The 14,493-nt window shown below is 38.7% G+C and overlaps 5 protein-coding genes across 5 annotated transcripts; 4 read left to right on the top strand and 1 right to left on the bottom strand.

Annotated features, from left to right (window-relative positions):
- Positions 1 to 187: 187 nt before the first annotated feature.
- C9374_002107 (uncharacterized protein) lies at positions 188 to 949 on the top strand (the record flags this gene model as incomplete). Its single annotated transcript, XM_044691489.1, has 1 exon — positions 188 to 949. One exon carries the CDS (start codon positions 188 to 190, stop codon positions 947 to 949), a length of 762 nt encoding a protein of 253 aa, XP_044551064.1.
- Positions 950 to 1,414: 465 nt separating this feature from the next.
- On the top strand, positions 1,415 to 7,186 carry C9374_002106 (uncharacterized protein; the record flags this gene model as incomplete). Its single annotated transcript, XM_044691488.1, has 5 exons — positions 1,415 to 1,686; positions 1,768 to 2,450; positions 2,954 to 3,068; positions 4,022 to 4,679; positions 4,778 to 7,186. 5 exons carry the CDS (start codon positions 1,415 to 1,417, stop codon positions 7,184 to 7,186), a joined length of 4,137 nt encoding a protein of 1,378 aa, XP_044551063.1.
- Positions 7,187 to 7,264: 78 nt separating this feature from the next.
- C9374_002105 (uncharacterized protein) lies at positions 7,265 to 8,614 on the bottom strand (the record flags this gene model as incomplete). Its single annotated transcript, XM_044691487.1, has 2 exons — positions 7,265 to 8,271; positions 8,578 to 8,614. The coding sequence occupies 2 exons, from the start codon at positions 8,612 to 8,614 to the stop codon at positions 7,265 to 7,267; spliced, it is 1,044 nt and encodes a 347-aa protein (XP_044551062.1).
- A 456-nt stretch (positions 8,615 to 9,070) lies between these two features.
- C9374_002104 (uncharacterized protein) lies at positions 9,071 to 12,460 on the top strand (the record flags this gene model as incomplete). Its single annotated transcript, XM_044691486.1, has 1 exon — positions 9,071 to 12,460. One exon carries the CDS (start codon positions 9,071 to 9,073, stop codon positions 12,458 to 12,460), a length of 3,390 nt encoding a protein of 1,129 aa, XP_044551061.1.
- Positions 12,461 to 12,802: 342 nt separating this feature from the next.
- Positions 12,803 to 14,457, top strand: C9374_002103 (uncharacterized protein; the record flags this gene model as incomplete). Its single annotated transcript, XM_044691485.1, has 3 exons — positions 12,803 to 12,908; positions 12,969 to 13,156; positions 13,237 to 14,457. The coding sequence occupies 3 exons, from the start codon at positions 12,803 to 12,805 to the stop codon at positions 14,455 to 14,457; spliced, it is 1,515 nt and encodes a 504-aa protein (XP_044551060.1).
- Positions 14,458 to 14,493: the final 36 nt, after the last annotated feature.

The raw sequence follows: 14,493 nt of genomic DNA, 5'->3' as shown, positions 1-14,493 counted from the left end.
GTAAAATCCCGAGGATATGAAAAATTACAGAAAGTATTACACGAGTTGTGCCGTGCACCTTGTATTTTCTGTACAAAGATATTCTGTCCTAAAGCACTTTCCTAATTAATCAATTGCAAACTCATTAAGGTTATTACTTGTTTAGGGAGCCTTAATTCTTGAGGTTAAAAAAACAGTCGTTAAAAAAATGCATTTTTCAAAAGGAGATCATTACAAACACAAGTATCCTCAAAATGCTTCATCTTCCTCTTCTTCAACACTCTATTTTCCACCCATTCCTCCTCTTTCAGTGAATCATCTTCCATTTCCTAATGATGAACCCTTCCCACAACAGAGTTTTATGGCGAGATCTCCTCGTCGTTCCAATCTACCCCTCATTGATACGAATCCTAACAGGGATAACCTTCTTCATTCATCTATTGATAATCATTTGAATCAAGGTCATCATCCATCATTTCTCTTCGCCTCCTCCAAGACCTCCCTCTTGCAGTTGAATGAAAGCCTTATAATGATGGAAAATCAACCACCCTCCAGTTCTACTTCAACCTTTCCTAATCTTGTTCCACCACTTTCTATTCATTCAACAGGAGAGATGAATCAACATTCCGATCTGAATCAACAACCACCTGTTTCTGCAAGATCCATACGTTTTAATTTAGATCCAATTATTCATGAAGAGGAGGAATCCAAAAAGCCTCACAAGAAAAAGCCAAGAGAAAACAAGCCAAGAGTTCCCTCTGTTTCTTTTCCATCGAATCCTATCACGATGCCTCAAGATGAGGACCAATTTGAAATTGATCCAACTCAGAAAGAAAGGATCGCTAGGCGTCCAAAGACTCCTCGAACTCCTGAATTGGCGTTGAATTCAGATTATGTTTCGAGGGATTGGACACGGGGAGGAGAGGAAGAATCAAAAGAGTCTGAACAGGAAAAGGAAAGGAGGAAGTGACACAAAAACAAGAGAAAATTACATCGTCGCTGTCACTTGCCAGATTTCTCAAAAGAAAAAGCAATGATTCTCGCACTCCTGGTCAAAGCTATTCAAGGCAAGACTCTAACGTCTCCGTCTCAGATGTTCAACCAACCAGGTGGGAAGCAATGAACGCAACGCCAAATCAACCTCCATTTCTTCGTCCAAAGAATTGAAAGCATTAAAACAAAAAGAAAAGGACGCCTTGCTCAAGAAAAACTCCAAGCTAAAATCGACAAGATTAAGCGAGAAATGGGAACTCTTTCGTCTCCTCCTCAACCACAAGGTTTTCAACAAGAATTTCCTGAATACGACAATTCATTAATCCACACATGATGTGAATTCTAATGGAAATAATTCTCTGTCGAATTTACGAAGTTCAACACAACATTTGAAACCCCTTCCATCCATTCCATCAACACACAACTCTGGAAAATTCAGTTCATGGCTCGCTATTTCAAAGATCGGTTCAAAAAGGACTCTACAAATCCATTGACTGTAAATAGATCATTGAGTGAGGAATTTAAGAAAGTACCTTATTTGACTATACTTCTTAGTATTGTACAGATTTTGATGTTTGTGGTGAGTATTGCCATTGGAGGTCTTGAATCTGTGATTGTGAATCCATTCATTGGACCTCCAGAAGATACAATGATTCTATGGGAGCAAAAAAAGGCCAGCTCATCATTTCTCCAAACTGGCAAGTGTATCGACTTGTGACGCCTGTTTTTCTTCACGGTGGCATTGTTCACCTTTGTTTGAATCTGTTATGGCAGCTGACGTTATGCTTCCATTAGAAAAGCATTGGGGATACTCTATGTGGGATTCATCTATTTCATGAGCGCATTAGGAGGAAATTTGTTGAGCGCTCTCTTTCTTCCTCATATAACAACCATTGGAGCTTCTAGTGCATTGTTTGGAATCTTGGGAGCAATCTATGCGGATTTGTGGATGAACTGGAGATTCATGCCACAGCCAAAGAAAGATTTTGTTTTGCTCACTTTTCAGGTTGTGGCTCAAATCATTGTGGGCTTGATTCCTTGGATTGACAATTTTGCACACTGTGGAGGACTTCTTGTAGGCTTTTTAACAACTCTGCTCACCATTCCAAGAATGAGAGACCTAAATCCCTACGAAGAGAGCATTAATGGAGGAAGTGTCAATACACAAGTGAAGCGAAAGAAGCTGTCGGGTGCAAGTAATCATTTGTCCAATGATCCAAATAGTCAATTGGAAACCATAGATCTTGAAAGTGGAAGCTCACAAACAAAATCCCATACTCAAAGTGCCATTCTAAGATTCATGAAAAAGTTTGCCTGTGGATGTTCGGCATGCTTTTGTTGCTGCTTCTATTGTTTCACCAAGAAAGGAAGAGCAAAAGGAAAATTTCGTCTCTGGTTGAGAGTGATTGCTGGTTGTTTGCTCTTTTTGTATTTTGCAGTTTTTGGAGGCCTCTACTTTTCTCAACTCGATTTCAATTGTAAATGGTGTTATTTCATTAACCCTGACTGGGACACCCTGTATGAAATTTTTGAACTAGCTCGTGAAAAGCTGTAAATGTCAAATAGATCTCAAACAACTAGAAAACGGTACATTATTTGTAAATTCGAACTTTTCCTTGTAGATAATCACATACGAATAGCTCACCAGCAATTTCATTAATACAAATCCCTCCGAGATACTTGTTACCATTTCTAACATTGTGGTGACACACAAGCGTTCCTTGTTTTGTGAACACTGATAATTGTGGTTCTCGTCATAGACAATGCTCTTGAACTCTTTCGAACACAACTGCACATGGTTGTGTTAGATTTGACTCTCCCAACTGTTGAGCCAACTCCCATTCAGTACCACATATATGAAGCACATCAACTCTATTCCGTGAAGAGTTACATATTAATAATTTGAAATCTTTTCCAAAATATGCAACCTCAATTCCTACAGGACGCCCTTGTAATTTAATTTCTTCAATATATTCGCCAGTACTCAAGTTCAATACTTTTACGCTCGCTGATGATGAGTCACATACGAATGCCCTATTTTGCGAGCTCGAAACTGCAACTCCTTCTGGTTTCTTGAAGGTATCACATTTCCACAAGTAAGTCAGGCGATCATTCTCCAATGGAATATGCTCCAATAATGCGTACAAATCATACTTGAACACACAACAACCCACAAGTCCACCACAACTAAACAACAAGGCGTCACTATTTTTTCGAGCACTGTTTGGAAAATATTCCTCCACACAGAGAAATTTTGGAAGAGCCGCTACAATGGATTTCTTAAAGTTTTGGTGATCAAATCGAAAACTAGGATCATGTCGCTCTCAGGCACACTCACTAGAATACATGAATGGGTGTATGATATTTTTACATCCAATGCTTTCATCGAAATTTTAGGATGGAACGGTGTGGAAATTTGTAAAGATTGAACAAGATCAAAATTTTCTGGAAATGGTATTGGATGAGATCGTTTGAATCGTTTCCCAAACATCATCTTTTGTTTAATTTTGTGGATAGATCCATGAAGGTTGAAAACGATTCCGACATTTCCAAATTTTCGTTCTTGTACGAAAAATAACCAAAATCAATTAGAATACATTTGACACCAATTTCTTCACTGCACAATTCCGAAAAACATGATCCTCTGAATGAAAGGAAGAAATCTGTGAAGAAAGCTCGATTTTTCTCTTCTTGAATTCTGTCATTCTTTAAAATTTTTTGAGCCCTGTCATCTGTCGCATGATTATAACCAAAAATTTTTAACTTCTGCAACACCACAAAAAAATCACCAACACAACATCTGGCAGCACCATGGTGTCGCTGCCAATTTACCATTCCAGTGCTTCTCGGACTGCTTTCCTCCTTTTCCTCTCTTTTCTTTCCTTCTTCTTCTCGTTGCAACACAAATTGTTCATTCTTCCTCGCACACGGATTTTCTTTCGCGCCTTTCCACTCCATTACAAAGTAATTATCAACAACCGAAAACAACCGCAGCTGTAAATTTCCCAGAGTTCACAACGGAAGAAAATGAGGAAACGACAACTCATAGAAGAAACTTCTTAACACGAGAAATTAAGAAACAACGAGTCTTCTCCGATGAGGATTTAGCCAATAGTTTGTTGCATGAAAGAAAGATTTTGTTTAGTGGAGAGAAGTTTGTGGATACTGAGCAAGAACCTTCATTGATGAAGAAAGTTTTGATGGCTATGAAACAATCTCAACAATCATCATCATCACTAGTTCAAGCAGAAGAAGAGCTTGCTGATGTTGTGGAACGATTTGAAAATGTTGCTGCACCTCTGATTGACAAAGATCGACCTGTAGAGATTTATGTTCAAGTCAAGTCACCTGTTCCAAGTGGTTTTGCAAAATTCTTACAATCTTATTTTGAAAGCAAATCAGAAGTTCATTATCATCCTCATAATAGTTTTGTCGTAGTGGCTCCATCCATGAGAAAAATTATTGAAAAATTAAGACATATCGACATGAATAGAATTAAGAAGGAATTCAAGTCAGAGGATGATAAGAAGGCTGAAAATATTGTTTGGGTCGGTATTGTGGATCCAAGTTATAAAATTAGTACTGATCTCCACAGAAACAAGAAAAATCCACTTGCCTCATTGGATCTTGACATTCAACTCTTTTACAAGACTGAACTTCCACGATTGATCAAGGATGGGAAGACAAGATTGCAAAGCTCATTGAACGTATGAACACAACCATGCAAAGTCATGTACGAGACAAGGTAAAGATTTCACAAAATAAGGAGCTTTCTATCAAGGTGACAATTCCACAATTACTTAAGAATGATTTGCTGAAAGCTCTTGCTTCATCTCCAGCAGTACGTCACATTCAAAAAGAAGAAAAATTCGGTCTTGAAAACGACTATTTTGACGACGAGGAAGATTTCGAAGATGAAAACGACGAAGAACAAGAATCCGATCTCATTTCATTTTCATCATTCTTTAACAAATATTTGACAGGTCATTCAGTTGAAAACAAACAACTCGAACAAGAGCAATCAGATGCTGATCAAGCAGAAGTTGCTGCTGCCAAAAAGCTGCTCAACGACGACTACACTCTGGACGATCATGAAACATTCCATTTAATCTCGGCTCTTAATCCCCTCAGCGATACCTATAAATCCGTCTTGCTCAAGTATGGCACACCAGATAAGACCACTTCCAAGTCCTACCTTGGAGATAATTTTGCACGTATCGCTAACACAACCTTAAACTTTGTTGGATCGGATAAGATTGGACAATCAGCATTACCTGACGTTGCATGGATGTGGTCTAAGGGTTTCACAGGAAAAGGTCAAGTCATTGGAATTGGTGATACTGGTATTGACACTCACAATTGTTGCTTCTATCGACGAGGTCAAAAAGTTCCTTACAATAAGATTGACTTGGAGGCTCACGATAAGTTCACATCCTACAAGGTCTATGCAGATGATAAGGACATTGTAAGAGGTCACGGCTCGTTTGTTTCATCCATCCTGGCTTGCAATGTGAAACCAGATCAATTTGCCAATGGTGATGAAATGAAAGATTTGTATGATGGTATTGTCAAGGATGCCAAACTTTGCTTCTTTGATTTAGGCCTTCCTACCCATCGTTTGAATGTTCCTCGTGATTTATCTGGAATTTATTTCCCTCACATGCACAACAAGTGTGACGCTAAAATCTCCACGAACAGTTGGGGAAGCCCCAAAGGCGCACGATACACCATTGCCACGCAAGAAGTGGACGAATGGGCCTACAAGAACCCAAACACAGTTCAACTCTTTGCTGCTGGTAACAGTGGAAGAAGTGGAACAAGAACCATTACCAGTCCTGGAACTTGTAAAAACTGCATCACTGTTGGCTCCTCTCAATGGACTCGAAAGAGTTTCCAATTAGGTTATCCTCTCTATGGTGACATTATTCGACATGAAATGATGGAAGCTCAAATGTGTCACAAGAATGGCGCAGGAAAGTTACTTTTTGCCACTCCCTCATTTTGTAAGAGCATTGGTGCTAAACAAGCTCCATGTTTCGACCAGAGAAAATCATTCTGTACCAAAATGGATACTTATGGAGAGAAAGTTGCTTGTTCCAGTAATTTCTTTAAGAATGTGTGTTGTGCTAAAAAGTACTTGATGGACATGATTGAACATCCAGAACATTTCTCACCCAATAATATGGGAACATTCTCATCCAGAGGCCCCACCAGAGGTGACAATAGAATCAAACCAGATATTGTTGCTCCAGGCCAATTAATTTTTGGATCTCGCTCTTTGGGAACCTCCTCTTTGGCTGATTCTGAAGAATTGGCAGATGCAAGCATTGACAAGGGTTACTGCCCAGTCCCTATTGCCAATCAGGGAACATCATTCTCAACTCCAATTGTAGCTGGTTATGCATCCATGATTCATCAATACTTTTCAAAGGGTTTCTATCCTGAAGGTAAAGAAAATTCTAAACATTCATTGAATCCAATGGGAGCCACTCTGAAGGCAATGTTAGTGAACAGTGGTCAAGAATTGAATGGACTCGTGGAAACCAATGGACATGGAATTTGGAAACAATTACATGCTACTCCATCCTATACACAAGGATTTGGATTGGTTCGTTTGAGACACGTATTGCCATTTGCTGGAGAGAGTGACTTTACATTATTTGTGAGTCAAGATGATTCAGTGGCTACGAGCGAGTACAAGCAATATTGTTTCAGAACTGTGAAAATTGAGAGCAAGAAGGATCACGCCTTTAAGGAATTGAATCAAACATTGAAGGCTACTTTGGTATGGACCGACTATCCAGGAAGCCCTAATGCTAAAATACAATTGGTGAACAATCTTGATTTGGTTGTACAAGATGAGGCAACCAAGACTGAATATTTTGGTAATGGAGGTAGAGATTATGTCAACAACGTTGAGCAAGTGAATATTAAGGGTTTTAACACTGACGGACGTCAATATCGTGTGGTTGTTCAAGGAACCAATGTTCCACATGGACCTCAACAATTCTCTCTCATAGTCAATGGACCATTGGAGAAAATTGAATGTACAGGAGAGCCAAACTTGAAGAATGCAAGAATTGTCAAGAAAGCACCTGCTGCCTCAAACTCCAATGACAACGAACCAGAACTGTTGTCAGGATTTTTGAAACTGTTCTCCGGTCAACAAGACTCAATTTTGCAGATAATGAGCTGGAACAATAAACTGCTGTAAAAAAACAAGGTTGAAAAAGTTAAATATTCATGTATTTAGCAGTTATAAATAAAAATGGAAGAAATTTCTCAATCAAAATTATGCTGAGGCTTGTTTTCTTAGTCTGAATTTTTGGATAATAGCACCAACAGCAAAGACACATGCCAAGATAAAGCTCACTCCTCCCACAACCAAATAAGCAATGGCCAAGAATAAATTACGTCCTCCAATCCAACTACTTGTTGTCAAAACGACATATTTCTTTCCGTCAAATGTAGAAACGTTGAATCGTTGTTGCATCTTGAAAGTGTATGTGCCTGGATCCAAAGGAACATTGATGATACGATATAATTTACGGAAAGTAGGAAGAGCAGCCGTACGCATCCAAACAATAAAGTCTTCATCTGTGACAGTTGGAAGAACGTGACCTGGTTCACCATAGTATTCTGTTGGTGCTACTCTGTTAAGAGCTGGACTCTTTGGAGCTTTAAACTTCACATCCACGTCAGAAGACCATGCAATACCCTTCTTTGTACAATTTGATGTTGCAGAGTGATATTGACCGTCACAAACTAGAGTATTATTTGGTCCCAATAAACTAATAGTATCATTGAACATGCTCCAAGCAATTAAACCACAAGGGCTGTATGTCATGTTAGCATTCTTTTTGATAGAATCAGTCATGTTTGTTTGGTCAGCTCCGTAAAAAACGATTGGGTAACAGTCAGAATTGGCCGACTCTGGAGTAATTGTGTTGTCACCAGCCAATTGTGGATCATTTCTAGAAGAAGTATAACGACGGTGATTTTGATAAAAGTTTTCCAAACTATAATACATGTAAATTGGTGGCTCCATTCTTGTCTTAATTTCAACTGATGTTGTAGACTCGCAGTATGGACCTCTTCCAGGTAAATTAGAAGGTGTATAATCGAGAATACAGTCTCCATCATATTGCTTCACATATTCTTGAACATTTTGCGTCGTTACCAGAATAGCTACTCCAATCGGGATGAAAACGACAGTGATGGCAAGGAAACAAACAATGACCCAAGGTGGGGACAAAATTGGCTGCCAAGCAGGAAGCCGTTGTTGAGTGAAGGCAAAATCTATCGAGTTGTATCGATGTTGAATTGTTTACGTGTTGTTGTTGTATGATGGTCAATGTGTTGCGAAAAATATTGTCGAAGTTGGAATAATGTTGGAAGAATGGAGAGAAGATCATGTCAATTGTTTTCATCCATGCGACGTTGATGATATGAATACAAATGATCAATTTTTCATTATATTTCAATGGTTGATGAAATGTAATTTCCAAATATATCAATTTTCGTTATCGCACCGTTGATAGTTACAGTGAGAACAACAATCATTCATGATCATATATCCTCATTATTTACTTGAAGGACACTCACCTCTTGGCTTCTTTGACTTTTTTACCTCTTCCGGCATGTTCTTTGATGATTCAAAGTAAATAATAATAATAAATAATTTCTTCTGATGATGATGAACTTTCTTATATAGGCTACTGTATCCTCTACTTTTCCGTTGTTGAAATTTCTGGTGATGATAGACTTGTTATTTCCAACGACCACCTCTCAATGAGACCGAAAACAGTGAGTCCAAAATGTGTGCTCGTTTGAATTTTTTTCTGTTCTTTAATGCTCTCTCATCAACGTCTGTTTCTCTTCTAAATTCTTCTAATTCATTTCGTTTCCTTCTCTCAACTCGAAGGAGCATCATGGATCTATTATTTTCGTACAGAGTGGATGAATGAAAAATTGATCTTTGATGATTGCCAACATGACTTCTTGGATTGGAAAACTTTTCAATTTCAATTTGCCTTGGTACAGGAACGATATCGTACCGCTCAAATTAGCTGTTAACAGTTTTTTCAAAAAAAATTCAATGAATGCTCTCTCACAAACCCAGCAGAGCATGAATTCATCGGAGGAGACGAAGCCAACACAGCAAGGCATTCACCACCACGTGGCGGATGCTGATGAATTGTTGCTGAATATTTCTGCCATTGAACCTCTCTCTGCCATGAATCCATACGATCTGGAAGAAGATAAAAACATTGAACATCCGTTTCTTGATGATCAGAGGACGAATTCATACGATGAAGCGAACGTTGATGAACAACCACAACAACACCCAACTCATCATGTTTATATAGATGCCTGTAGTAAAATTGATGATTTGAATCTATCAGCTATTGAACCAGTAGCTACCGAACAACATCATCCAACCGAAGAATTACATCTACCTTCTTCTCATCATCAAGAAGAAGAAGAACAACAACAACAACTTCTCACTGAAATCACTCAACCTCGTTCTCATCCTCCAATCAATGAGAGTGTTCTTCATGAAAGTATTTGTATTCTGAATCCTTCTGAGGAACAGCAACATCATGAAGTGATTACCCTTAAGAAAGCAAGACGAATCAAACGACGAGCAAAAACTTCCAATCAACAACCAGGTGGTGTAGATCTCTCATACCTCGATGAATCATTCTCCATCATGAATCATCCTATGAATCTTCATCCTAACAATAATAAGGAATCCTCTAACGATCTTAATCAAACCATTCCTATCAGTGATCCATTCTTGGATCATCAAGATTTCTCGTTGAATCATCATGTTACAGCCTCTCCTATTAAGCCATCAGTTTCAAACCAACAGCAACAACAACAAGAAGAAGAACAACAAAATTCATCCAACAACCGTAAAAGCTTTGGAAGATCATCCGCTTTGATTGAAAAAGATGCACCCATCTTGGATCGACTCTACGACTCGGACGATGATCTTAAGGAAACGATTGAAAAGTTGTCAGATGTAGCCACTGGTTCAAGCAGTTCTCCTTCCTCATCATCATCCTCGGATGCCCTCTATTCGGAAAGCTCGAATGAAAGTGTTTGTTATCCCTCATTTAGGAATACGATGCGAACACGAGCTCCCTTCTCACGAAAAGTCAACAAGTCACAACGACATCAGCACACTTACAAGACAGATTTCTCTGAAGATGTCTTTTCGAGTGACAGTCAAAAGTCGTCGTCATCCTCAGAAGAAGAGGATCAAGTATCCACTCAAGGATTCTTCTCTGGTTTTCAATTCATTATTGCCGATTTAAAAGCAAAGGATAATGTTCTCATGACCATTAAGGAGAATGGTGGAAAACTTGTTTCTATGAGAGCCGATAGCCCATGGTACACTCTGGACAAGTTGTCAGATGCCAAGTTTGCTTCTTCCAAGTTTGTTCTCATTGCAGACGAGCCACGAATGAAACCTAGTTATGTTGTGGCACTCATGTTAGATATTCCACTCCTCAAGAAGGAATGGCTTTTTGAATGTGCCAAACAGTATCAAGTCATCACTGATTCGAGCAAGTTTTTGCATAAACGAGGAACCTATGTCGCTGTTGGCACTGGAGAAAAAGTTGAGGTTTCTCAACACTTCAATGCATCATTTAGAATCAAACCTTTACAAGAGCGTTTGTTCTATAATTTTGTTGTCAAGATTATATCGAGTGACTCAAAATTTACTGAAACGTGGAAGAAGATTTTTGAAGCAGGAGGAGCCAAAGTAGAAGATGAAATTTCTGGCTTGATTGGATTCCAGAAGAATTTTGTACTCGTGAAAGAGCATGAAGATATCACAAAATCAAGACTCGATTTTTGTAATGAGCACAAAATTCCCATCATTGATAAGGATGCAGTACTTCAATTAATAATATCTGGTAAGACAGATTCAATACAAGGAATGAGAATTCGACAAGCAGCACAAAAGACTAAGTCATTCAGTAAGAACGCGTCTTTCATTGCTGCTACAACTACTGCAACTAACACTAGTACTACTAACATTACACAATCGTTGGATGATTCTATCATGTTACCTTGCACACCACAACACAAAAAGAAGAGGAAGAAGGCAGTCAATGCTGCAGTGGCAAGAGCTGCCAAATGGTTTGCGAATGTGCAAGATGAAAATCCATGTGATATAAGCATCATTGACATTAGAACTCCTACGAGTGCCACGACAACCTCTGAATTTTTCAAAAAGAAGGGATTTTTTGAAAATGCTGCTGAGTTGCAATCTCGCGGCGCCATTACACACAATTCGTCATTCATTATCAAGAAGCAACCCAAACTAGACAAATTAGACATGTCATTTTCTCGCTCAAGATTAGACATGAGCATTCTTGGTACTGAGGATGCTTCTCCACCAGAACCTGCTGCAGCGTTGACACCTGGTGATTATTTTCTTAAGGAAGAAAGTTTAAAACTTCAAAAGACACGCTTTGTTCGTCTCTCCAAATTAGCCTGCTCCAAAAGAAAGCATTCCACAGAAGACACACAAAACTCTGATCAACAACAGCCATGGCAAATGGAAACTTTTTTCATTGGTGACATGGTTGCTGTTCGATCTGAAAACATTTTTGAAAGCTCGACACTCAAATACATACGAATTGATAAGCTCCATTATAAGGATAATGTGACCGATGGTAAAGAAATGCAAGGAACCGAGTTTACCTTAGAGGAAAAGTCTTCAAAGATGCTTGTCCCAACCAATCGCTCGATCAAGTTTAGTTTATCTGCTATTTGTTACAAATTAGCAATTGTTGCATCGAATAGTAATGTCGAAGAAGCAACAACAGCACCGAAGACAGAAAAAAAGAAGAAAAAGTCTCAACGAAAGGAATTCTTTTGTGACTATGCATTTAAGAATCTTAAAGTGAAACCAGTACATGATCCTGCTGTGAAAGAATTACATGCGCTACCTCATGATCAAGAACTTGCCTCTGAATTGGAATTGAAGAGAGAAAAACGATCTGTGAAAAATTCCATTCGATTCAAGAATCCACAATTTATCAGGTTCTCTACTTTTGATTTCAATGGTTCTACTTTTGAAGAAGGAACCTTTCTGAGATTATTTACTCGAAACGCATTCTTGTCATCCTCGAATCAACCACGACACAATGGAACAGTAATTCGTGTCAAGGAAATACGGGAAGGCAACATTGCACAATTTGTGAATACGCTCAACACTGCCATGATTGATGGAAGTCAACCATGTCCAATTTTGAGACCAAGTAATTCTTCATCTCTAGTTTTTGAGGTATTTAAGAGTGTTCCTGAACGTGAAAAGCTTTACACATTCACTCATGAAGTTGAGGAGATTTTGTTGAGCCAAGTGTTGACATTGGAACCTCTGGTGGCCCTTCAGAAGGATGTTTTTGATCCTTCTTTGGATGTCAAGGTTTTGATGCAAGAAAATGATGTCATTGTTATTGAGTAGTAATAAAATTGAAAAGTGTTTGAATGGATTGGGCTCTCACAACCAAGTCTTGCCACAATACTTGGTGTACACCAAGGAATTGGTGATCAGAAGAGTCTAGGGGAATAAGTTGTGTCATCAATGTGATGTCAGAACCAGGTCAAAACTTATTATTTATCATCATTACAATTCAGGTAGCCTTCACACGGTGGTACTTTGCAATATCAAATGTTGCATTCCCAAAAAAAAAATTATGGTTACCACATTTTTTAAATAGAAGAAAAGATGAGGATGGCTGAAGTGCCGCCAAAACGACAATGCCGCCTCTTGAATTTACAATTTTAAAAAAAATAACAACAAAAAATGTCTTCAAAGGAAATTACTCAAGTATTTGCAACTTACAAGAAGGCTCGGACCACTTTTGCGAATAGCGTTGCTGAATTGGTCAAACAGCCAAGACATATCGAGGGTACGTAATGCTTGTTGTTCAATAGAAATGATGATCGGAATATGCTAAAATTCTGTACAGCCATGATTCAACAAGAGACAGGAGTGTTGGATTTGTTGCGTCCTCTCCTTTTGGACACAGATCCTAGTGTACAACAAAATGCTGCTTTGGCGTTGGGAAGATTGGCCAATTACAGTCCTCAACTAGCAGAGAAGATTGTTGCAAGCGAGATTGTACCTCAACTTGTGGCGTCAATTTTGAAAAATAACGTAAGTACGCTCAATATCGTTTCTAACTATTGACATTGTAATCAATGTTTTAAATAATCGTCCCTCTCAATTAAATATAGAAATACTACCAAAGACATGCTGCTTTTGTATTGAGAGCAATAGCCAAACATGGACCAAGATTAGCTCAAGCAGTTGTCGACTCGGGAGCTGTTGATGCGTTAGTGAAATGTTTGGATGAGTTTGATCCACTCGTAAAAGAATCTGCAGCTTATGCTATTGGAAATATTTCAATGCACAGTCCTGAGCTCGCACAAATTTGTGTCGATCAAGGTTGTGTTGGATTGTTGTTGACTTGTGCACAACAACCAGAACAAACGCTGAAAAAGGTTGCCATTTCATCACTTGCCAATATTTGTAGTCACACTCCTGAATTAGCACAAGCTGTGGTCGATGCAGAGGGTATTCCTGTAATAACACCTCTTATTCTCAACCCTGTAGTGAAACGTCAAGCTTGTCAATGTCTTGCTTTCATTGCCAAGCACTCGGTGGAATTGGCAGAATTAGTCGTGGAGGGAGAAATATTCCCAAAGATTTTTGCCTTACTTCAAGATCCTGAGGATGAGATTGTCAGAAAGAATGCAGCCTCATGTATTATGCAAGTCTCAAAACACAATCCAGAGCTGGCAGCCTTAATAGTCAATGCAGGTGGCCTTCCAGCAATTGTAGATTATGTCAGCAATGCAGAGGGTGATAACAAATTACCGGGAATTATGATTCTAGGATTCATTGCTGCATTCCAAGAAACTATGGCCACAGCTGTTATTAAGGCCAAATCTGTGCAACCACTAGGAAATGCTTTGTCACCATCATATTCAGATCACTTGCGAGCTGCTGCCGCTTGGAGTTTAGGCCAAATCGGAAGACATACTTCTGAACATGCCAAGGCTGTTGCCGAAGCTAATATTTTAACTTTGCTTAATGAGGCATTTTTGGATGACAAAGCCTCTGAGGATTTGAAGAGTAAATCAAAGAGAGCTCTCAAAGCAATTATTCAAAAATGTACATATCTGGACGCTCTCAATCCATTGCTTTCAGAAAAGGCACCACAAAGTATATTGAAATATGTTGTAAAGCAATTTGAAGCACTGTTACCTGACGATGTAGAAGCCAAGAAGCGGTTTGTCCAAAGCAAGGGCTTACAAAAGTTACAACTGATCAAAACTGACGAAGAAGCTCTTCAAGAAAGTATCAAATTTATCAACAACTTGTATCCTGATGAATTAGTGAAGTATTACACACCAGGTTATGACAAGGAGCTGTTACAAAAAATTGATGAATAATAAATTAAATATATTTAAACTACATACAAAGTCTCA

The sequence above is a fragment of the Naegleria lovaniensis genome (genome assembly GCF_003324165.1).
Source record: "Naegleria lovaniensis strain ATCC 30569 chromosome Unknown tig013, whole genome shotgun sequence".
Classification (NCBI taxonomy): Eukaryota; Heterolobosea; class Eutetramitea; order Acrasida; family Naegleriidae; genus Naegleria; species Naegleria lovaniensis.
Note: the sequence above shows the minus strand (reverse complement) of the source record. Positions and strands in the feature narration are given on the sequence as shown.